Source organism: Schistocerca americana, chromosome 7 (assembly GCF_021461395.2).
Source record: "Schistocerca americana isolate TAMUIC-IGC-003095 chromosome 7, iqSchAmer2.1, whole genome shotgun sequence".
Classification (NCBI taxonomy): Eukaryota; Metazoa; Arthropoda; class Insecta; order Orthoptera; family Acrididae; genus Schistocerca; species Schistocerca americana.
This window is the reverse complement of record NC_060125.1, coordinates 369,941,504-369,967,249: the sequence shown is the minus strand read 5'-3', so window position 1 is coordinate 369,967,249 and position 25,746 is coordinate 369,941,504. Positions and strand designations below refer to the sequence as shown.

The 25,746-nt window shown below is 43.4% G+C and overlaps 1 protein-coding gene across 1 annotated transcript in view; it reads left to right on the top strand.

The window, feature by feature from the left end:
- Nucleotides 1-25,746, top strand: part of LOC124622946 (mucin-2-like) — a 243,596-nt gene that overhangs the window by 5,094 nt on the left and 212,756 nt on the right. Inside the window, exon 2 of the mRNA XM_047148737.1 lies at nt 24,821-24,871. Coding sequence (XP_047004693.1) covers nt 24,839-24,871 — 33 coding nt within the window. The 5' untranslated portion in view covers nt 24,821-24,838. The remainder of the gene's footprint in view (nt 1-24,820; nt 24,872-25,746) is intronic.

The window sequence follows — 25,746 nt, the reverse complement described above, 5'->3', positions numbered from 1 at the left end:
CAAATGTTCAAGACATTCTGCAGAATGTTTTGAGGAAGGGAAAAGTGTGTGCATTGCTTGTCCCGCACTCCTTGACCCCGAGCAAAAGCAACAAGCGGACGCCTGCCGCGACTCGACTGAAATGCAAAATGCGCGCAATTATTTTTGGAAACAACTTCACAAGTTTCGAGACCAGTTTTTATCAGTGCGAACCTACCACAAACCGAAACACTGCAGAAAATCGCTCTGACGATATAACCGACATTCGAGCCAATGTGAAGCACGAGTTGTACCACACCACAAAGAAGGACTTCTCTGGCAGTTTCACATGCTTTTATGAACTTTGTGTGCGTTGTGATCAAGTGTGTGGGTGGGGGGGGGGGGGGGGTCTATATAGGACACAGCATTAAAACAAGAGCCTTAACTTTTCTCTACGTTTAATTAAGCCAGTTCCCAAACTTATTGAAATGACGGGATAAGTCACACATTTTAAATATAGGCTTGCAGCTCTGCTTCATTTCTGTACCTGTGAGTACTTGAAGATGATACTATAAGTATCTTCGAAAGCTGTTGTAAATAAACAAAAAACACAGCTGACGGGAGAGCTAGTGTGAAAATAGACTGTGTTCCAAAACAAAATACTTTACAGTCCTAATTATCCAACGTCACGGAACCAACAGTTTGGCGTTTCAAGTGTCAAACAACATAACACGTCCTTCCTGTGCCGCGCAGACTGCTGTGTTTAATGTTTGTTTCTCAAGACCTCAAGTAGTTATTTCCGAGCTGATCTCAAGATGCGAGTACTCTAAAAAGACAGTTGTGAGTACCCACGAAAAACACTGCGTCGGCTGAGCGCGTCGAAGGGCGGCGAAATGGGTCGGGGAAGCCCCGTGGCGCGAGGCAGCGACAGTGTTTTGTTAGCCTGGCTGTTAGACGCGTGCTACGGAAAGTGAAACCCACGCGCGCCGCGTCTGTACTCGTTTCTCCTTTGCCGCCTGCAGCCGCCGCGCGTGTTGCCTGCCTTCCACTTCACGGAATGAGCCAACCGCATTCTGAGCGTCCTTCCTTCCACTTACGTCGCTGATACGTGCTCGCCATGGGTCAAAGGGTTCCATGCTCGCTAAGTAACATCACTAGATGAGTGGAAAAAACCTCTTTCTCAATTACCATAAAATAATTCGTGTTCACACAATATCACCCTTCACAATCTCTTTTTGCAAAAGTAAAACAGCTATGTCTCTACTGTAATATATTTACAACTCGTGTATTCCATAGGTATTAAAATACCCTGCCAAAAATGTGAGACACTATCGTCGGGTATCTAAGTGATTACAGTTTCATTTCTCTGTGATACATAGAACGGCCACCAGAGTGCATTAGTGTTGATCGTGTTAAGTAGTGTTGGGTTACCAGGCCTGGTCGAATCGTGGAATATACCGATTTGTGGTGCATTCAGATGTGACAATGGCCCAACGTTGGACGCCTGACCACCACCTTGGAGGATAGCCATATTGTGTACCAAGCATATGCCCCCTTCACATATGCGCCTGTCATCCGAAAACAAGCAACGACCTCCCCGCAACACTCTGTGTCGTCCCACGCCATTGGTCGAAGACCAGTAGCAGCTGGACTACGGAATTACCATCCGATGCTTAGTGTGCCATTTGTATAACAATAATAATGGCTGCGGATGGTGTAGTGTAGTGCCTAGGAAGCCTGGATTGCTAATGAATGGCGTCGAATTGTGATCAGCTATGAATCACGGTTCTGCACTACCCTGGAAGAACAGCCGAATGACTCCGTATGATTCGCTTTAGGGTGCGACATAATTCCTTACAAGTCCTGGAAATGATGCAACGCGTGCAGTATGTCATTTTAGCGCCAAAGAAACTGGCACAGGCATGCGTATTCAGATACAGAGATATGTAAACAGGCAGAAAACGGCACTGCGCTCGGCCCGCCTATATAAGACTACAAGTGTCTGGCGCACTTGTTAAAACGGTTATTGCTGCTACAATGGTAGGTTATCAAGATTTAGGATACAGCATCTCCGAGGTAGCGATGAAGTGGAGATTTTCCCGTAAGACCATTTCACGAGTGTACCGTGGATATCATGGATCCGGTAAAACGCTACAGCCGGAAAAAGATCATACAAGGGCGGGGGCAACGACGACAAGAGAATCGTTCAACGAGAAAGATGTGCAATCCTTCCGCAAATGGCTGCAGATTTCAATTCTGGGCCATCAACAAGTGTCAGGGTGCGAACCATTCAACGTAACATCATTGATATGGGCTTTCGGAGCCGAAGGCTCTGTAACGGCGTGGGGCGTGTGCAGTTGGAATGATGTGAGACCCTCGATACGTCTAGATATGGCTCTAACAGATGACACGGGCGTAAGCGTCCTGTCTGATCACCTGCATCCATTCACGTCCATTGTGCATTCCGATGGGCTCGGGTAATTCCAGCAGGACAATGCGACACCCCACACGTTCAGGATTTCTACAGAGTGGCTCCAGGAACACTCTTCTGAGTTTAAACACTCCGATTACCACCAAACTCCCCAGTCATGAACATTATTGAGCACATCTGGGATGCCTTGCAACGTGCTGTTCAGAAAATATCTCAACTCCCTCATACACTTCTGGATTTATGGACAGTCCTGCAGGATCCATGGTGCCAATTGTCTCCAGCACTATTTCAGACATTAGTCAAGCCCATGCCACGTCATGTTGCGGCACTTCTGCGTGCTCGATGGGGCCTTACACGGTATTAGGCAGATGTATCAGTTTCATTGGCTCTTCAATGTACCGGGTGATCAAAAAGTCAGTACAAATTTGAAAACTCAATGAACCACGGAATAATGTAGATAGAGAGGTACAAATCGACACACATGCTTGGAATGACATGGGCTTTTATTAGAACAAAAAAAATTCACAAAATGTCCGATAATAGCGCTGGACAGCAAAACGTAACTGCTACCCTGACGGTTGAAGGGTACGCCGATATGTTACAGAATCGCATCATCCCCAGCCTGGCTGATAAACACCTGCTGGAACGTACGATGTTTATGCAGGATGGCGCTCCACCCCATATTGCTAGACGCGTGAAAGATCTCTTGCGCGCGTCAATTGGTGATGATCGTGTGCTCAGCCGCCACTTTCGTCATGCTTCGCCTCCCAGATCCCCAGTCCGTGAGATTATTGTCTTTGGGGTTACCTGAAGTCGCAAGTGTATCGTGATCGACCGACATCTGTAGGGATGCTGAATGACAACATCCAACGTCAATGCCTCACCATAATTCCGGACATGCTTTACAGTGCTGTTCACAACATTATTCCTCGACCACAGCTATTGTTGAGGAATGATGGTGGACATATTGAGCATTTCCTGTAAATAATATCATCTTTGCTTTGTCTTACTTTGTTATACTAATTATTGCTATTCTGATCAGATGAAGCGCCATCTGTCGGACATTGTTTGAACTTTTGTATTTTTTGGTTCTAATAAAACCCCATGGCATTCCAAACATGTGTGTCAATTTGTATCTCTCTATCTACATTATTCCGTGATTTATTCAGTTTTCAAATTTATACTGACTTTTTGATCACCCGGTATATCTGGAGTCGCGGTTGCCACATATTGCATACATATTTCCACTGCCGATGAGAACTGCGGATCGCCTCTGACGGCCTTGAAATATTTTGTCAGCCATGGGCTGATACTCAAGATTCGTTATACCACTAACATTCGACATGTGGAACGGTGGCCTTGGCCTTATAAACGTCCACCTTAAGTCTCCATCCCTTTTCACGCGGCCGATGCTCTGAATATGGCGCCGTTGTACGCATACAATAACATCGGCACTGATTGACGAACTAATGCCATGTTCGTATGTGCTACCTTTCCTAATCGGCAACATGTCGTCGAATACTTGTTCACATTACACCGTTTCTTGTAGACTATAGCTACGTTCAACTTTAGCTTTCGTCGCCCGGAAACCCGACAGTGCGAACTATTTATTGTCTCTTAATGAGAGGAACGTGATGAAACAGCGATATACGATGAGAGCCTGGCCCACTCTCTCTCATTCTGTGAGCCCTCCGTTCTTGAACTCGGCGGCTCGATCCTCGTTGTGTCACAAGTGCGTCACACGAACCATACTGCGCGTCATAAACATGGCTAATCCGCTCCTTTGCACATATTGCGGGCTGATGAACACGAATGAACACCGTTTAGTGTATGGAAAGGCGATGGAAGTGAGGACTCTGACACGTCGTATTATAGTCTTTCTTAACCGCAAGATTTACACAGAGATCTCACAGACGGTAATTCGTTACCCAGAGGTAACATTTGTTTTTGTTTCCAATATGTGACATACTTCCCCGACAAAAAACCAATGCGATCACTCGGATCGTAGGGATGGCGGTGAGTCGCACATGTGACGAAAATGGAGTGGAAATGTTGCAATTCTGAATGTACTTACACGAACAACACGAGAAGATACAGCACTGAACGAGATATGAAACACATTATGTCAATTTTTTTTAAGAAGAGTATTCATGAAGCTTTCCAACAGTTGGAGTGTAGCAGTTGTGAGAAGTTTTGTTGTGTAGTTAGTTTTGATTGGATACACCAACTAATCCTTACGGACTGTGAATTCTGAGAAGCCGGCTGGCCCTCTTCTGTTAGAGAGTTGGAGATTCAGATGCTCTTTTATTTGGCATAATGCTGCAAGTCAGTAATTTTAATTTATCTCAGGAGTGTATACCTGATTATTTTGTTGCAATTTTCTGCCTTTTAAGGCATTTTGTAATTTTTTAAATGTGGCTCTCCTTGTGAAAAGTATGGAATAAACTTCCGACACTTCCTGTTTATAAGAAATTTAAAAAAAATTAGCCTTGCAAAGGTTAGCGTCACTGCTTTGGATTCACAAGGAGCCAGGTTAGATTCCTGTTGCCTCTCAGATTTTTTATGGGGTAAGGAGAGCAGGAAAGGTGTTTAAGCTTATGTCTTTACAACATAGTAGCAAGAATACAACATTAAATTTGTAGATGCGAAATTTCATTCACAGGACTGCCACCTCTTAGAGCGACCATGGAATTAAACCAGGTGGTCATAGAGACCAACTAACAGTGGGATCGAACTGAATCTCCCTTCGCCAATTTTATTCATAAAGATAGGGTGTGTATGTACGACTAGGACTTCATCATACGTAAATGCATCTCTCAACTGTTTTCGAGAAAACAGAGTTTGAAAATTTTAGTCGTGCTTATACAGAGTGATTCAGTTGCCCCACCGATGTCGTTTTATGCAACCCGCAATGTTATATATGGCCTTCAAAGATCACGCGCGAGATTTTAATATTCTCTCGAACGCTACGCGCAAACTATTAGTCCTACAGAAAAAATGAACAGGAGCTTTTTGTAGGAAATGTATGTAGTTAAATTTTGTATCGGTATAAGTTTTCGCTAGAGGCTTCAGTTTTCGAGTTATTTAAGAAAAACTTACAAACGTGACTTTCGAAGGCACCTCCACTCTCACAGTTATCCGTCAGTAGTCAGATTTCTAATATGTTGTTCGTAGCACTCCCTCTTAGCACTCTATAAAATTTAGGACTGCACGAATTGTTTCCCACATTCGACCATTTTTGGTCTTCTTTGACTGGTCTTATTACGCCACCGACTTAGTCGAGCAATTAAAAATTGTAAAGTTGACGTTTGTGTAAATAATACATAACACTTCTGTGAATTTTAACAGCTTATAATAAACAATTACATCGTTAGATTCGTCAGGCCTCCTGGCTGCGAAACTACTGTGCTTGTAAGGGTTAACCCTGAACCGAATTGTCAACGCAATTAGTCCTAGCGTAGCACTTACAAAAGTCGTTTTCTTTTTTATTGCCGTCAGGGGCACGCTTAAATTCATAATGTTAACGGAATGGCCGACTGTGCTGATGACGCAATAGGCCAATCAACAGAGACCAAAGGAAGGTCGAATATCGGGAATGATTCGTGTAGTAGGAAATTTTTGTACAGTGGTAGGAGGCAGTGCCACAACAACACACTAGAAATCTTGACTGGTGAGGGATGAGTGTGGGGGTAGAGGTGCATTTGAATAATTCGAAAACCGTGACATTCAGTAAAAACGTATCCCAGTATAAAATTTATCTACTTTAAATTTACTATAGATAGATCCTGTTCTTTTTTCTGTAGGACTAATAATTGGCGCTCAGCGAGTGATAGAATATGAAAAACTCGCGTGTGGTTTTTGAAAGAATGATATGCACCGAGGTGACGAAAGTCATGGGATAGTGATGTGCACATATACAGATGGTGATAGTATCTCGTACACGAGGTATAAAAGGGCAGTTCATAGGCGGAGATGTTATTTGTACTCAGGTGATTCAGGTGAAACGATTTCCGACGTGAGTGTGACCACACGACGGGAATTAATAGACACTGAACACGGAATGGTAGGTAAAACTAGACGCATCGGACACTTCATTTCGGAAACCTTTAAGGAATGTAATATGCAGAGATCCACAGTGTCAAGAGTGTGCCGAGAATACCAAATTTCAGGCATTACCTCTCACGATGCGGAATGCAATGGCGAAGGCCTTCACTTAAAAACTACGAACAGAGAGTATTGCGTAGAGTTGTCAGTGCTAACAGACAAGCAACACTGCGTGAAACAACCGCAGAAATCAATGTGGAACACAAAACGAACGTACCTGTTCAGATAGGGGCGGCGAAATCCGGCTCTAGTTGCGAGTGTAACAGGAAAGTAAATGACTAGTAATGGTACAAGGTAACCCCCGCCATGCACCAGACGTTGGCTTTCGGAGTATGTACGTAGATGTGGATATAGAACCCGAATGAGGCGAGCAGCTGTTACGGCACGATAAAGTAGTTTGGGTAGGCTACGATTCTGGCGATGTCGATTTCCGACACGTACTCCTAGACATGAAATAAATTCGCAATTGCGAATGTGGACAATCATCAGCTGTATAATGGAATGACGACAATGAAAATTTGTGCCATAGCGGGATTCGAACCCGTATTTCCCGCTTATCGCGAGCGGTCGTCATACCACTTGGCTATCCTAGCAGAACTCACGGCCTCGCTCAAACTTCTATATGTCGTGAGCTATGTGTCTCCAACCAGTACTCATACATGCATTACGTATATTCCCGTTCAGGTTAGGTATTTTACTTGAAATTCGCTTGTCGGCGTGTACATACGATATTATTGGTTAAAAACAGTCTTGGTTGCAATTTTTTATATTTTTCAGCGACGCGTTTCGCCTTATTTAGGCATCTTCAGGTTATCTAAATAGAAAACAGAGAACAAATACATCTATTTAAAAATCGCGATCGCATTATGTAAACTTGGATAACCTATAAGCATGTATAAACAGATCACCTATTGAAAATATAAGCAGATCACCTATTGAAAGAGCAAATACCTTAATTTGGTATTTCTTAAGAATCCTTTTGTCAGTGTAGCCAAAGGGCATCGTCGAATATATCAGGCCAACATCGCCTTCGTTAAACTCAGTAAAAACTAGAAATATAAAATAGTAAAATCATTACCTTTTCTAGATGGACGCAAGAGGCACCAAGATCTCCATAACGCGTTTCCGTTCACAGGAGCGAGTAACAGTAAGATGGGGGCTCAGGTAGCAAGCATAATGCGCCACAACGCCGTGTGGCAGTACTGAAGCCTAATACAGAATCACCTCAAGAGTTGGCGCTGCGACGCAGCAGTGATAAAAATGAGAGATCGTAAACTGGATATACATACCCACTAAAAGTTTATAAATGTAATGCACATAAAACATTGAAAAGATGGAATTACTACGGGTAACACCTGTGCTTAACTTATCCTAAAATTTTGACGAAGTAAAATATAAATGAAGGCGGTAAATTTAAAATGAGAAAACAAGGTGTATAACACAACACACAAAATGGTTAAAATGGCTCTGAACACTATGGGACTCAACTACTGAGGTCATTAGTCCCCTAGAACTTAGAACTAGTTAAACCTAACTAACCTAAGGACATCACAAACATCCATGCCCGAGGCAGGATTCGAACCTACGACCGTAGCGGTCATGCGGTTCCAGACTGCAGCGCCTTTAACCGCACGGCCACTTCGGCCGGCCACAACACGCAGATGCAGTACATAAACAGATTTTTCGTATCATATACCACTAGAACGAGAACATTAAAAACACAGGACCGTAATTTCAAATAAAGAGGCCGCCCATATAACACTCAATACTGCGTCATTCGGAGCTAGAACGTCTAGCATGAAAACTTTTTTTTTTTTATAAAATACAAGTAAAATTATTAGGCTTAAAAAATACACACCAACTTGGAAGACGGACGTTATGTGGGTAAACTCCCCCCCCCCCCCCCCCTTGTTTTTATAGCTACATTGAAATGTGTAAAATGCGTCATCATTATCATTTAAAGCGACAAACTGGCAAGTATCCTATTTGAGTCAAAAAAAACCTAATGGCTTTGCTAAGAAGACGACATAAGACCAGAGAGGAACAGGGCTCATATTTAGGCAGAACTACGAAAGCTCCAGGATTACATTAATAACAGCGATTTCATAACTTCTAAAAAGGCCTGATTGGTGCCAAATATTTGGCCGTTAAGCTGGACTGGAAGAACATACGATATTGCAGCGCCTGTGTTATTCCGAATTACGATGCCATGTTGTTCGTATATGCATGCTTCTTGTAAAAACGAGATGTTCTCAGACTTGCATGCATGTCCGAAGGAACACTGTATTGTAATTCGGAATAACACTGGCACTACAATATCTTACTCCTAGAAGTTTCTCGTTTTTAGATGAGGCCAAACACGATCTTTTCACAAACTAATCTTTGCAATTGCGCTGAAAAGCTAATCATTTGCATATCTAAGCACGCAGCACAATTCATGTCATAGTTTGACTTTTCTCGCATGCCGCCTTGTTGGTTTTACGATTTTAGTGGCCAATGTTGCAAATAGTTGCTACCCGATAGTGTGGTACCTCCTCGGGTAATAGGGTAACTTCCTAGTGAGTGCAGAGTTTCCACACCGCAGCCTGCGTTCCCATGTGCAGTGGCCGAACTGGTCTGAGTCGCGGGTTGCCGCCCTGCTAGGCGCGCTTGCTCCGCCCAGCCGTTTCTGGTCAGTGTCAAAGAAAGAAATAGAGTCGTGTAGCATTGGTGGCTGGGACACTGCGAATGGATTTAAGCCACCTGATCGGAAAGTCTATGAGCGTAAGGGAGGAGATGCAGATCGTCGGAAAGACAACACCACGATATCAGTGAACTAAGCTGAATAACCGTCTGCCGTCGTCAGAGCAATAGAACATTTTATCGGATAGTGGTTGGTAGTATGTCAAGTATATACGATGTAACAGGAATATTTCGTTAATGTCACTGTTCATGTGAGATTTAACACACCCTTATTTACGACCAGAAATGTATTCAGTATACATGATTTTCGGAAACAGTCTGAAATGCTTGTAAGGGTGTTACAGAGTAGGTTTTGATGAGAAATAACTGTTAAGAAAAAAAATCGATACGTTGCATCGTTTCCGAGTTAATTAGAACTGTAGTTACCCATTTAGCCAGTTGAGCGCTGACATTTAAGCGGCTCGCTATAGAACGTGTCGCAAAACGTGTTCTTCGTTTTAACGGAACAAGAAAGCTATACAAAAACTGGACATAAGACGATAGTACAGTTGGAGCCCGAGCCAAAGGCAGACCGGTCTCCGGCGCTGTCGCCCACGGTATGAGAACAACTGACATTAATTGTGAACGTATTGCTCAGCACAACCTACCCTGCAACGCCCCAACAAGCTCTCCCGACTGTTCCTTTCCACCCTGTACAGAAAAAATACCAATGCGTGTTGGATAATAGAGAATAATATTATATGTGAACTGTAGACAGCGCGTGCTGAACGTTGACTTGAATTTGAAATAAGTCAAATAAACTTCGTGCTGCATGGTGCAAATATGGACTCTTCGCCTCACAGAGCAGTTACTTTACGACCTGACCCATGCAGCCAGTCAAATACGTAACGGATTTGTTGCTTGATAGTAAATTTATGATATCTATACTTAAGGAAGTATAGCGTAAACCGTGTAGACTTATCTTCAGCTCATTATATGGGCCAAATTTTGCAAAACACAACTAACTTAAAAATCTGAATCTTATCCCAGTTTCGAAGATTAATTTACATTTGCACTTTTTACTTTACATACAAAGAGCTCTCGTTATGATATGAAGCTATAATAAAAATTTAGAACCTATCCGTTCATCGGAAATGAGATTTCTTTTGCCTGTAATCCATATTTCCTAATGTGAAGACATGCTTCATTTAAAATTTAAGAAGACGCAGAAACTATTACTCGAGTAATGAATGTTGCAAAAGGAAAAAAAAAAAACTTACGCAATTGCTTTAGAATACTGGCAAGAAAAATGCCACTGACCATACCTTCCATCCTGCAGCTACATTTTCACTCACAAAAAAAAAACGTGATCGTATGCCTCTGTAGTTTTGGAAACACATTCCTTGACCAAAAAAGTGAAACATCCAGAAGACATAGTCAGATGTCAACGTAACCTCGTACACGTGCACACCATTGGAGGGTATGTAAGTAACTGGAGCTAAATTCTGAGTGATCAGTAGGACGGCGACTAGGGAGAATTAGTATTGTTCGTGTTTAGTGTTGTTACCAGGCCTGGTAGTGTACGTCAGAGGCGTGAATAGCGTCAGACGTCCAGTCACCACTGTGAAGGACACATAGATACCGCGTACTCGTGTGAGACAGCGTTATCAGCACATGACAGAGTCTGAGAGAGGCCTCATTGTGGATTTCCATTTGGCCAGCTGGTCGACGTGTGCAATATGCAACTTTGTGAGGCATTCGGATGTAGCATTGGACTGCGCGGGAACGTGAGTGCAGGCTTACGCGTCGTTAGAGTTCCGATCGACCAAGTCAGACCACCACAAGGCACGATCGCCGTATTGCACCAGATACGTCTGTATCAGGTATCTCAGACTCTGCAACATTCTGGATCTTTCGTATCATTGGCCGGAGACTATCAGCATCCAATCAAGAGAATTACCGTTCGACGCGTTAGTTTCCGTTGACACTATGCCGTCCGGCGACACCACAATGGTGTCGTCCGCGAAATAGCGGTCAACGGCCGGCGACACCACAGTGGTGTCGTCTGCATAGTATCGCTCAGTGGCCGGGACACCACAGTGGCGTCGTGAGCATAGTATCGCGCAGTGGCCAGCGAGAGCGCTTTAGTATCTTTTGCATTCTGTTGGTGTTTTGTTCGAGTAACAATAAGTTACACACGTCAACAAGTTTTTTGTGTTTATAAGTAGTTGTGTCCTTTCATCATGGCGGACGAAAGAGACAATAGGATTATTTACGCTGAATGCAGGGACGTCTTGTCTGACGTTCCAGACGACTTCGTCGATTGGGAAGAAGGCACTGGATATCAAAAAAATGGAAGTGAAGCAGAATCTAGGAAGATCGTGAAATACATCCAAGAAGAATTCGGCGAACGCTATGGTTGCCAACTGATTCAGCTGAATCAGACGAAAAAGACAATGCACAGTGGTCAAACTTTGATTTACCGAGGACCAATAATAAATTTGAAGGATTCCTGGGTCCAAACATATTTCTCAAAGATACACAGAGCGTCGACGATATCGTAGAATTACGTATTGGGAACGATCTATTTGAATATATTAGCAGCGAAACCAACAAGTACTACAGTCAAAATTGCAATGGAAGAAAACTGGATTTAAAAAATGCCTCATTTGTCGACGTTACGGGACCCGAACTTAGAAAATGGTTTGGACTTGCTATCCTTATGGGAATTGTAAAAAAAGCAAGGATCGATGATTATTGGTCAACACACAGATATTTAGCAAAACGGTGTCACGCAACAGATTCAGACAAATGTTATAATTTTTACATTTTTCCGACAGCAACAATAAACCGGATAATGCCGATCGGCTTGTCAAATTGCAATTCGTAATTGATTATTTTTCCAAAAAGTTTAAAGAAACGTTTAATCTAAGTCAAAACATCTCAATTGATGAAGGAATGATACCGTGGCGTGGACGGTTAAATTTTAAAGTTTACAATCCGTCTAAAATTACGAAATACAGCATACTCATTCGGATGCTGTGTGATTCGAGTACGGAAGACATTTCCTAATTCAAGATATTTTCCGGCGCTGGACAGCCTTTAGCAAAAAGAGTGATGGAACTATTGGCACCTTCTGATGGAAAGTGGCATCACCTCTGCATGGATAATTGTTATAACAGTGTAGAACTTGCAGAGAAGTTACTTGAAAAGGAAATTCGAGTTTGTGGAATGATACGGCAAAATACAGGATTTCCGAAAAGTTAAAGCGCACAAAAGTCAATGTGTTTGAAGCTTATCATAAACGGAAAAGTGACAAGCGGCGGGCGACAAGCCAAGTAATCCGAATTAGCGCTGCCGGCGCCAAGCGAATAAATTGTACGAGACGTGCGGACGGCAAAGTGTTAATACCACGAACGAGTGCGTTTTGAAAGGTGACGTGACCAGGAGGCATGGAGTGTTGATGAATAACGCCGCACTCAGTTCAGAAATGAACCATGGCTAAGCACTAAGACGAGTGACCATCGTCGGGGAGCCTGGCGGATATCTGGGAAAAAATCCTATATTTGCAATGTTTGGAGAGGCAAAGCGGTGTTGTCCCTGGCGTCATGGTCCGTGGGAGCCATAGGGTCATGGTTGATAGAGACTGAAGCAAAACCTGGTGGCGCAATGGTACGTCCTCATGTGTTACACCTCATGCGATAGAACCGTTGTGCCATTTTTCAACAGAACAATGCTCGTTCACTCATGGCACGTGTTTCCATCAGCCGTCTGCGTGGTGCTGAGGTACTCGGATGACAGCTAGACCCCCACATCTGTCCCCAATAGAACTTGTGTGAGATCTTCTAGGACGTCAACTCCATCCCAGTGCCAATACGTAGGATATCACGAAATAAGCTACAACAGCTGTGGACCAGCTTACCTCAGGGAAGGGTCCAACGATTTTCTGACACCCTTCCCAACAGAATCAGTGCATGCCCCCACGACAGAGGGGATGCAGTGACATACTAATAAGTGGGCTCATACTGCCAAGGTCTTTGTAAATTTGACTCGACTTTCTAATTACCGAAATAACATCACATATTCTGTCGGGCAGTGTAGTATAAACCACAGTCTATGACGACGTCAACGTGTAAGCACTACTCACAGACGACAGGTGGCAGCACTAGCACAGAAGGTTATATAAAACGTGTTAGGAGGAGGATACGGAAAGAGTGTCGCTGTTGTAACACGGAAACGGTGCGCTTTACCTGACGTTCAAAAGGACATGATCATTGGTTTTCGGGCCAAGGATCGAAACATTTCTGAAATGGCCAAGTCTGTATCATGTTCGCGTGGCGCTGTGATTTGAAGTACACCGCGCATGGCAAAGTGGCGGTACCCAAAACCGGCACCGAGGCAACTGTGGTGTACCACGAGCCATAAGATGACTGGGGTGAACGACAGCTCCAGAGATGTGTACGGGTGTATAGACGCGCAGCTGTTGAACAGCTGACAGACCAAATGAGCCAAGGGGCTACGAACAGTGCCTCCTGAACGATCGTTGCATATGGGCCTCCGCTGCAGACGCCTGGTTCAAGCAACCATACAGACTGCTACTCATCGACGACGAAGTCTGGAAACTGCACGCCAACACCGCACCATTGAGTGGAGACAGGGGGCTTTTTCATGTACGGCCAGAAACACCAGAAAGCAAACAACCTGCAACAATCGTTGAAAGTGTCCAGACCGGTGGAGGGAGCGTAATGGTCTTAGACTAGTTTTCTTTGCATTCCCTGGACGATCTCGTCAATCTGGAAAGCTGAATAGATCAACAGAAGTATCCACCAAACCATAGGGACCATGCTGTTTGTCTTTCCTTGGCAGGATGGCGATTTCCAGCAGGACAATGCAATGTGTCACACAGCTCACAGTGTACCCCCCGGATTTAAACCCAACCCAGAAACAGTGGGACCACCTCGATCGGGTTGTTCGCGCCATGGATTCTCAAGCAGCCAGCCGATGTGGGCGAGCGGTTCTAGGCGCTACAGTCTGGAACCGCGCGACCGCTACGGTCGCAGGTTCGAATCCTGCCTCGGGCATGGATGTGTGTGATGGCCTTAGGTTAGGTTACTTAGGTTTAAGTAGTTCTAAGTGCTAGGGGACTGATGACCTCAGCATTTAAGTCCCATAGTGCTCAGAGCCATTTGAACCATTTTTTGATCCTCAAGCGAGAAACTAGCGCAGTCGGCCACTGCTCTGGAGTCGGCATGGCTCCACATCCCTGTCGGTACCTTCCAGAACCTCACTGACTCTCTTCCTGCACGACTCGCAGCGGTCCGTGCTGCGAAAGGTGCTTATTTGGCGATCTGAAAAGTGGTCACATTAATGAACAGCTTATATTGGCAAAACTTTTTCAAAATTCTCTACCGTCACAAAGTTCCGGGAGCATCATGTGGTTTAAGGTGTGTGGCAAGGACAACTTCGATGAAATTTTCTTGGCCGGCCGCTGTGGCCGAGCAGTTTTAGGAGCTTCACTCCGGAACCGCGCTGCTGCTGCGGTCGGAGGTTCAAATCCTGCCTCTGGCATGGATGTGTGTGATGTCCTTAGGTTAGTTAGGTTTAAGTAGTTCTAAGTCTAGGGGACTGATGATCTCAGATGTTAAGTCCCATAGTGCTTAGAGCCATTTGAACCGTTTTTTGAAATTTTCTTGCACCAGTACACAAGTACATCAATGTACACAGAACGCAGCACAGTTGTAGAACATATATAACAATAGATAATCCATTTTTCAATATCTTGTTTGTATATCTAAGTCTTTTAGAGGCTGAGCATATAGCAAGCACGATTTCAAAAAAAAAAAAAAAAAAAAAGTAGAAATAAATTAAAATGATGAGAGAATGAGAGAATAGACAAGGTGAATCCCAGTACTGGCAATAGCACCAAGGGAGCCGCCGAGCTTACAGTCGTCATCTGACGCACGGTTCACCACCAACCTTGTCACATGCCATCAGTGCACGAGACACCTCGAAAAGGTTTTGAATCTGATGTAGGACATTGACGCAAGGTCCGATGATATGGAATTTGAATATGAACCTACATCTCTTCCCTGTGCCGGCGAACCGACTAGTAGTGACGAAAATTTGTTCCGCTTCCACACTTCGAACCGGTTAGCTTCGAGTAGAGCGCTACCTCTTGCGCGTGTGTTGGCGATCCCCTCTATGAAAGCGAGTCAGATTTGAAAACGCAGCACGTTTACGCTACGAGGGATACAGAGCGTACGGGGCGGCCGAGCTCCAAAACTACAGCATTTAACAAACGTGGACAGACTTGTTATCTCCTGCCGAGCAATTCCACTAGAGTCTAGTTGCAGTGCGATCTGTAGATATGTTGATATGACTCGGATTATCTTGCGTGTGCCGTTCAGAAGCCACTGATCGCAAGAACGAATTACGCATATCGCTTAGTGAGAAGAAAACGAGGCCATCATTAATTTGAGGAACAGTGAAAAATTTCCACCTCGGCAGGTGCGCGGTCAGCGTGGCGAATTGTTGACCAATGGGGCCCGGGTTGGATTCCCGGTCGGGTCGGACATTTTCTCCCCTCGGAGACTGGGTGTTGTGTTGTTCTTGCGTTTGTACCGTCATAAATGACATTAGGCTATTGAGACAGCCGTATGGGCACGCCCCGAAATCTAATTAAGAAGAGAGAGAGAGAGACAGAGAAATACTGAAATCGATCTGACACAATATTGAGACACAGAGCATGACGTGACATGCAGCTTGGCGCCTGTGGACCTAGTTGTTTATGGTGGTAGATAGTGACAAGTGGCAACTGTGAAAGTGGATGTAATGTGAAGGCTGATTCGCTCAAAAATTCGCCTAATAACATATCCTCGTTATGTTAGAAATACTATACAATATTCAGCCTTTAGTGTATCAGAACTTAGCAAACATATTTCTACATCCACATGGATACTCTGCAAATCACATTTAAGTGCCTGGCGGAGGGTTCATCAAACCACGATCACAATTCTCTATTATTCCAATCTCGTATAGCGCGCGGAAAGAATGAACACCTATATCTTTCCGTACGAGTTCTGAATTCCCTTATTTTATCTTGGTGATCGTTCCTCCCTATGTAAGTCGGTGTCAAAAAATTATTTTCGCATTCGGAGAAGAAAATTGGTGATTGAAATTTCGTGAGAAGATTCCGTCGCAACGAAAAACGCCTTTCCCAAATCTTGTATCATTTCTGTGACACTCTCTCCCATATTTAGCGCTAATTCAAAACGTGCTGCCTTTCTTTGAACTATTTCAATGTACGCAGTCAGTCCTAACTGGTAAGGATCCCACACCGCGCAGCAGTATTCTAAAAGAGGACGAACAAGCGTAGAGTAGGCAGTCTCCTTAGTAGGTCTGTTACATTTTCCAAGCGTCCTGCCAATAAAACGCAGTCTTTGGTTAGCCTTCCCCACAACATTTTCTATATGTTCCTTCCAATTTAAATTGTTCGTAATTGTAATACCTAGGTATTTAGTTGAATTTACGGCTTTTAGATTAGACTGATTTATCATGTAACCGAAGTTAAACAGGTTCATTTTAGCTCTCATGTGGATGACCTCACACTTTTCGTTATTTAAGGTCAACTGCCACTTTTCGCACCATTCCGATATTTCTTCAAAATCGTTTTGCAGTTTGTTTTGATCTTCTGATGACTTTATTAGTCGATAAACGACAACGTCATCTGCAAACAACCGAAGACGGCTGCTCAGATTGTCTCCCAAATCGTTTATATAGATAAGGAACAGCAAAGGGCCAGTAACACTACCTTCGGGAACGCCAGAAATGAGTTCTGTTTTACTCGATGACTTTCCGTCAATTACTACGAACTGTGACCTCTCTGACAGGAAATCACAGATCGAGTCACATACCTGAGACGATATTCCATCAGCACGCAATTTCACTACGAGCCGCTTGTGTTTCACAGTGCCAAAAGCCTTCCGGAAATCCAGAAATACAGAATCGATCTGAAATCCCTTGTCAATAGCACTCAGCATTTCATGTGAATAAAGAGCTAGTTGTGTTTCACAAGAACGATGTCTTCTAAACCCATGTTGACTGTGTGCCAATAGACCGCTTCCTTCGAGGTAATTCATAATGTTCGAACACAATATATATTCCAGAATCCTTCTGCATATCGACGTTAATGATATGGGCCTGTAATTTAGTGGATTACTCCTACTACCTTTCTTGAATATCGGTGTGACGTGTGCGCCTTTCCAGTCTTTGGGTACGGATCTTTCGTCGAATCAACGGTTGTATATGATTGTTAAGTATGGAGCTAATGTATCAGCATGCTCTGAAAGGAACCTAATTGGTATACAGTCTGGATCAGAAGACTTGCTTTTATTAAGTGATTTGAGTTGCTTCGCTACTCCGAGAATATTTACTTCTACGTTACTCATGTTGGCAACAGTTTTTGATTCGAGTTCTGGAATATTTGCTTCGTCTTCTTTTGTGAAGGCATTACGGAAGGCTACGTTTAGTAACTCTGCTTTGGAGCACTGTCTTCGATAGTATCTCGATTGTTATCGTGGAGAGACGGCATTGATTGTTTCTTGCCGCTAACGTACTTCACATACGACCAGAATCTCTTTGGATTTTCTGTCAGGTTTCGAGACAAAGTTTCATTGTGGAAACTTATAAGCATCTCACATTGAAATCGGCGCTGAATTTCGAGCATCTGTAAAAGATTGCCAATCTTAGGGATTTTGCGTCTGTTTAAATTTGGCTTGTTTGTTTCGTTGTTTCTGCAACAGTGTTCTGACCCGTTTTGTGTACCAAGGAGGATCATCTCCGTCGTTTGATAATTTATTTGGTATAAATCTCTCAATTGCTGCCGATACTATTTCTTTGAATTCAAGCCTTATCTTATATTTTCTTGTATTATTAATTTGTAAGGAGTGAAGATTGTCTCTCAGGAAGGCATTAAGCGAATTTTTATCTGTTTTTTGAATAGATATATTTATGGTATTATTTTTGGAGGATTTGGGGGTTACAATATTCAATCTCGCTACGACAACCTGTGTACTCTAATATCTGTATCCGTTTTGATGCTCGTTGTTAACTCTTAGTGGACAGATGGCTACTTTACCGGAATAAGACAGCTGTTACGGGAAGGAGCTATCCCACAAGTGGCACTTCATCATCCGGGGACAAATGAAACGTCACATATTCTTCAAAGACTTTTACGAGCTTCACCTACATACTTGTTGGGCCGACCACTTTCACCTCACGAGGTTCTGTAACTTAGGCCACTAACACATCCCACCACCGTGGCTCGTGAGCCAGCGGTAACCCTCTCGAATCCCTGTGTCTGAAGATATTTACGACCATATCCGTGTTCTAAGGTTGGTAGACTACATAGTACATCTGTACGAAAGTAACGAACTCTTAGACTGTTGAACGAAGTAGATTGGGTACTTATTTCTCAAGTTTGAAGCGAGCATGTGCATCATATCTTTTCACTGTAGAAACCAGACGAAATACTGGTTGAAGAACTACTCACGCTCTTGGATTTCGCAGCGCGATTCTTTGCATGGTAACAATACAAAAATGTAACAAAATTTCTTCCTGTGCATAATTACGCTACAAAATTGACATCAGGAAATGGAAATCTGGCAATTCACATTTAGTACGTGTATCATTTTACTCCAATATCTTTTATCAGAGCTGTCCAGATAGTGTAGTTAGATATCGATCTTTCTTTGTAAGTTAAGTGCAATAATGATTATGATAGTTGTACAATGGTAATACTGGCAGTTTCTCCTAATAAATCATCTTTCTCTGGCGTGCAATTATTATTATCTCCCTACATACACTTCTTCGAGAACGCCAGTGTGCTTTTTTTCCTTTTTGGTACGTTTATCATATACGAGGTGCGGCTAGAAAAAAACCGGACTGATGCTGGAAAAAACATTTATTTACAATTATTTACAATTTCATGTTATCTCCTTCAATGTACTCTCCTCCTCGGTCTCTACACCGCTCCATACGAATTTTCCACTGTTCATAGCAATGCTGCAGATCATTTTCGGTAAGTCCACACATTACTTCCGTCGCTTTTTCTTTTACTGCTTCAACAGTCTCAAATCTAGTTCCTTTCAAAGCTGACTTGACTTTAGGGAAAAGAAAGAAGTCACAGGGGGCCAAATCAGGTGAGTAGGGTGGATGATCTAAGATGGGAATGTTGTGTTTTGCCAAAAACGTCTTCACTGACAACGCACTGTGAGCTGGGGCATTGTCTTGGTGAAGGATCCATGACTTTTTTCTCCACAAATCGTTCCGTTTTCTCCATACTCGCTCACGTAGGGTAGCCAGGACGCTAATGTAGTAATGCTGATTCACTGTTTGTCCCTCTGGTACCCAATCAATGTGCACAATCCCTTTGATGTCAAAAAAAAAAAAACAATCATCATTGCCTTGAATTTCGATTTTGACATTCGTGCTTTTTTTTGTCGTGGAGAACCAGGAGTTTTCCAATGCATCGATTTTGTAAGAAGGTGGGATCACTTTCAATGTTTTCCAGGATGTCAGAACAAATCATTCTTCGGCGTTCCTTCTGTTCAATTGTGAGACACTTTGGAATCATTTTTGAACACACTTTGTTCATGTTGAAACTTTCATGAAGAATCTGCCTAACACTTTCCTTGTCAACTCCTGTTAACTCAGACTCTGCTCTGATTGTTAAACGGCGATCTTGTCGAACAAGTTTACCGATTTTTTCAATGTTTGCATCAGTTTTTGCTGACAATGGTCTGCCAGTGCGAGTGTCATCACTGGTGTCTTCGCGGCCATCTTTAAATCGTTTAAACCACTCAAACACTTGTGTTCGCGATAAACAATCATCGCCGTACACTTGTCGTAACATTACAAACGTTTCACTTGCAGATTTTCCTAGTTTGAAACAAAATTTGATGTTAACACGCTGTTCTTTCTGTACACTCAACATTTTCCGACGCACAGACAAAACGTCAACTACTTAAAGCAGACGCCACGGGCAGACTGAGTGCAGGAGGCAGATGAAACTCGAGCAGTAGGCGGAGCGAGAGTCACGTGACAGGCCACGCGACTTTCAGCCTTATTGCATTCGTTTTATTGTTTCACCAGTACTAGTCCGGTTTTTTTCTAGCCACACCTCGTATATTGTACTTATCAGTCTCCAAGTGTACAAAGTCGTTAACATTAATACAAATTTTCTGATGACTACTGGAATCGTATTTTTTGTTTGAAGAAATTCTACATTGCCTGACAAAGAAAGCGAAGCACCAAGAAGACAATGTCGGATGTCAATGTATCTTCGTATACCTACACACCATCAGCAGGTATTTAAATAGAGTTGCAGTTCTCTGTGACTGTTCTTTGTATGTGGACGGCCATCAGAGTGTATTATTGTCGTTCGTATTTAGTGTCGTTACCAGGGCTGCTAGTGTATATAAGGCGCTTGAACTGCGTCAGATGTTACGCGATCACCGTGAAGGTCATGAAAATGCTTCGAACTCGCGTCGGACGGCATTATCAGCAGGTGTCAGGTTTTGAAAAGGGTCTCACTGTGGGTTTCCATTGCCTGACTGATGGAATCAAAAAATATCTAGATTTCTGGGGCAATCGGATGTGACAGCGGCCTGTGTGGCAACGTGTGGCAACGTGAGAAAAGGATATTAGTCGTTAAGCTTCTGGAGCAACACGTCAGACCACATGGGAGAATCCCCCTTATTGTGCACCAAACACATCTGAACCCCACATCTGGGCCTGCCATCCGAGAATACGTCATGGACTCTCCTGGAGAAGAAGTAGAGTTCTGGCGGTGTAGTGTGGAAAGCCACTGCGTATGGTTTTAGGTCGCAGCTGGTAGTGTTTGAGGGCACAACGATACGTCATGGACAACCTGCGTCCTCATGCGTCACCTCTCAAGCGGCAATATTGTAGTGGCAAATTTGAACAGGACAATTCACAGATGGCATTTATCTCTCTGTAAACTGTCCACGTGATTTTGAGATATTCCCGTGGTCGGCAACATTTCCAGATCTGTATCCAACAGAACATGTGTGGGACCAGGTCCAACATCAACTCCGCCCAATTCCAGTATCCGGAATGTGAAGGAAATGTTACAAAAGTTATGGGCCATGTTGTCTCAGGGCACAATACGACAGCTTTATGACTCCTTTCCCAACTAAATAAATGCATGCATTCAACTCAGATGGAGTGCAACGTCATACTGATAATTGGGATCCTTGCAGATATAACTAGATTTTGTAGTCACTGGAATAACAACTCATACCCTCTCAACACATGAAGTTCATTTCGTTTATTCCTCCACATCTGGGTAATTCACTATTATTGTCAGGCAGTGTATTAATTCCCTATTTGTATCTGTATTCAAATAGCTATATTTCCATTTAAATAACCGTACTGAAGCCAGAAGGCTACATCTTCAAGTACAAATGAAAAAAATGGTTCAAATGGCTCTTACCACTTTTGGACTTAACATCTGTGGTCATCAGTCCCCTAGAACTTAGAACTACTTAAACCTAACTAACCTAAGGACATCAAACACATCCATGCCCGAGGCAGGATTCGAAACCGCGACTGTAGCGGTCACGCGGTTCCAGAACTGAAGCGCCTAGAACCACACGGTCACACCGGCCGGCAAGTAAAATCAGATTGAGGTGTTTTATACCTGTTCATGAGTGGATGAGCTACCTTATATTAACATGATATGCTTACTGATGAGATGTGCGTCGATTCCCGAAATATGTCTGAAGATGAAGCCTTGTGGCTTCGAAAACAACTGCAGTTAAAAGAAAAGAAATATGTTATGTAAACTGATGGTGGAGAGGGGAGAAAGAAATGTAAAGGAACTAATGGTATCAGCTGCATCGAAACTTTATGCTGAACCAGCGGTGACTAGTGAAAATGTTTGCCGGATCGCGATTTGAACTCCAGAACTCGCACTTACCTGCTTATTAGGCAATTGCGTCAGCCACTGTTACAGAGTGCTTTTCGCAAATGCGCAGACTACCTCGGTACGCTCCCTGGCCGACACACACTCCCAACTAGCGCTGCCTACCCGCAGTCCTCAACTACATCCTCCAGGCTCCCTAATTTTAGATTCCCGTTGGAGGCCGAACGTAAATAGGCATCCGTACTGAAGGTTTTGCATTCATTGCCCATCGAGGCGAATGAATTATATGAATACGTGGTGTCTGTTCTTTAGGACACAAGCACCACACATTAATATAAATCTAGAGAAAAGAAAGAGTCGCACGGTATTATCAGCTGGGAAACCCCAATCTGTAGGTTCAGCAGGCTGACCAGAAAGAGTTTTCTTTCTCAACGTACAGTTGCCCCTTTCCTCACACTGTGTGAGTGTTATGTCATAAGTGGTTTTACTGACTGTATGTGTGTATAGGGTAGTATCATGTGTGATGAGAGATGGCAGAAGGTGAAATATTGTGCTGGTAGCCGGCCGAAGTGGCCGAGCGGTTCTAGGCGCTACAGTTTGGAACCGCGCGACCACTACGGTCGCAGGTTCGAATCCTGCCTCGGGTATGGATGTGTGTGATGTCCTTAGGTTAGTTAGGTTTAAGTAGTTCTAAGTTCTAGGGGGCTTATGACCACAACAGTTAAGTCCCATAGTGCTCAGAGCCACTTGAACCATTGTGCTGGTGTGCAGTACTTTCTTGTTGTTTGACTAGTTTGATGCAGGTCCTTACGGTGGCCTACCCTATGAATATTTCCTCTTCTGTGCACAGTTACTCAATCCTCAAGCCATCTGAACGTACTTACCATTATCGATCCCCGGTATCCTTCAATAATTTTAAACCCCACAACAAACACCACTGAAAAAATAACCATCCCTCGATGCCTCAAGATGAATCTCAACAACCTATTCCTTATCTTACTCAAGTTTTTCCATAAATTTCTTTTCTCCTCTGTTATATTCAGAATCTCCTCATTAATTATCCGATCTATATATATAATAATATTCATCCACTACTTTTAGTGTCTCATAAGAAAACTCATCTACCGCTTTTAGTGTTTCACATCGTAACTTAACTCCCTCATCATCGCCTGAATTTATTAGACTACATTCCATTACCGTTATTTTACTTTGGTTAATGTCATCTTACAATATTTTTTCAAGACATTACCTGTTGTATTCAACTATTTCACCAATTCCTTTTAAGTCTCTGAAACCATTGGACTCTCTCGAAAAACTTCAAAGTTTTGACTTCTCCACGAACTTATATGCCCTTTCCAAATTGCTCCTTGGTTTTCTTCAACGCTTGTTCAGCACACAAATTGAATAACATCGGTAACAGGCTACAACCCTGTCTCACTCCCTTCTTACGGCTGCTTCCAGGTTTCTGCACAAGCTTTCGATCCCTGCATTTTATCACTACTGTCTACAGTATTTCATAGAATCTGTTCCAAGAAACATCTTCGATAGCATTTATCTACATCTACAAATGCCATAACCGTAGATTTGCCTTCTTGCAGTCTGTCTTCTAATAAGTCTGTACAAATTTCTAAATTCCCTGATCCTGTAATTCTACTTTTATATTTTTGCGGCTCAGTCACGTGTGCATTTGACAATGCTGTAACCGGTTTCGACTTGCTTCAAACTGTCATCAGACAAAGAATCTCGTTTCTTTCAGTGTTCAACCCTGAGGTTGGTTTGCAGCAGAGCGCCATTTGTCTCTTCTGTCTGCCTTCCTCTTCGTTTCCACGTATGTGTTACAGCCAAAGTCACTCATGATCTGTTGCATGTATGATATCCTTGGTGGCCCCCGCCGATTCCTTCCCTCAATAGCTCCTTCTGCTATAGTTCCAATCATGTTGTTGTGTCGTAATACGTGCCCTACAAGTTTGTCTCTTCTTGTTTGGATGTAACTCCACAGAGATCTGGTTTCCTGTACTCTTCTAAGCACCTCTTCATTTGTTACTTTGTCTCTCCAGCTGATCTTCATCATCCTTCTATAGCACCACATCTCCAGTGCCTCTAGCCGTCTTCTCTCTTCCCTTCCAATTGTCCAAGATTCACATCCGTATAGGGCCACACTCCAAACGAAACCTTTCATGATACGTTTCCTTATTTTCAGACTGATGTAGTTGCTGTTGAGTAAGTTACTTCTCCGATTAAATGCGATTTTGGCCTTTTGTATTCTGGTCGCTATTTCTTTCCGGGTTCTACCATCTCTTGTGATTTTGCTTTCCAGATAAGTAACTTCCTCTATCACCTCCAGCTCCTCTCTTCCAATTCTCATTCTCAGAGGTTCATATTCTGCCTCTATACAAATAATAGACAAATAATAAAATAACATAATCAACCACTTAACCTCCCGATTCCCACAGTTTGAAATTCTGTGACCGGCGTCCCTGCTCATTGTGACCAGACTTGTTTTGTGTTGGCCGCGCGGAATTAGCCAAGCGGTCTCAGGCGCTGCAGTCAGGACTGTGCAGCTGGTTCCGGCGGAGGTTCGAGTACTCCCTCGGGCATGGGTGTGTGTGTTTGTCCTTAGGATAATTTAGGTTAAGTAGTGTGTAAGCTGAGGGACTGATGACCTTAGCAGTTAAGTCCCGTAAGATTTCACACACATTTTTTCTTGTTTTGTGTTGCAGGATCACAGGCGGGCGGCCATGCGGTGGCTGCCATTGTTGCTGCTCGCCCAGGTAAACAGCTCGCCGAGCCGCTGCTCTGTAGGCAGTCGCATCGACTCGCGGTAGGGAAGTAATCGCACTTGTCTGCTTCCAAGGTTGTCGTTTCTCTGCCGGTATGAGAAGCGAATTTAAAGTATAAAACCCATCAAACGTTTTCTGTAGTACATAACTGTATTGTAATAGTTTAAAACTTGTTAAACAATTAGTTTTATTCAGAATGTTTATTTGAACTCAACGAAGCCTCTGCGTTGTTTAGGCTCTGTTTTCTTTGCTTAGTTTAGGCCTATCACAGTTCAGTAAAAAAGTGACATATCATCTACATCTCTGTGCACATTCCGCGATCCACCGTACGGTGCACTGCGGAAGGTCTCTTGAACCACTGCTAGTCATTTCCGATCCTGTCTCATCCACAAATGGAGCGAAGAAAAAACCGCTATCTGTTTGCCTCCATAAGAGTCCTAATTTGTCTTATGTACACTCTTTGACATAAAACTTGACCGGCGGCCGGCCGCTTCAGAGGCTAAGTCCGCGCCGATCGCGACATGGGACAAAAAAACTGGCCAACTCGCTAATTCTCTAAGTCCGGTTATCTGCACAATCTGGCAACACTGTAGACTGCGGCACTTCCTGGAGGAAAACATGTCCCATGATAGAGTAACTCTAGGCTGATTACGCCTGTGGTCTAGCGGTAGCGTGCGTTGTTTCTGTTGATGATGTCAGTGGACCGAGAGCAGCTGGCATAAAATATTTTTATAGCCCCTTCTGTCTGAATGCTGAAGACGTGAATGTAATGGTAGCGCAGATTCAATCTATTTCGCTTTGTGACACACCGATATCAAAATTTTATCCAGTAACGATTTTGCGGCAGATTTCCTGCAGACTGTCCT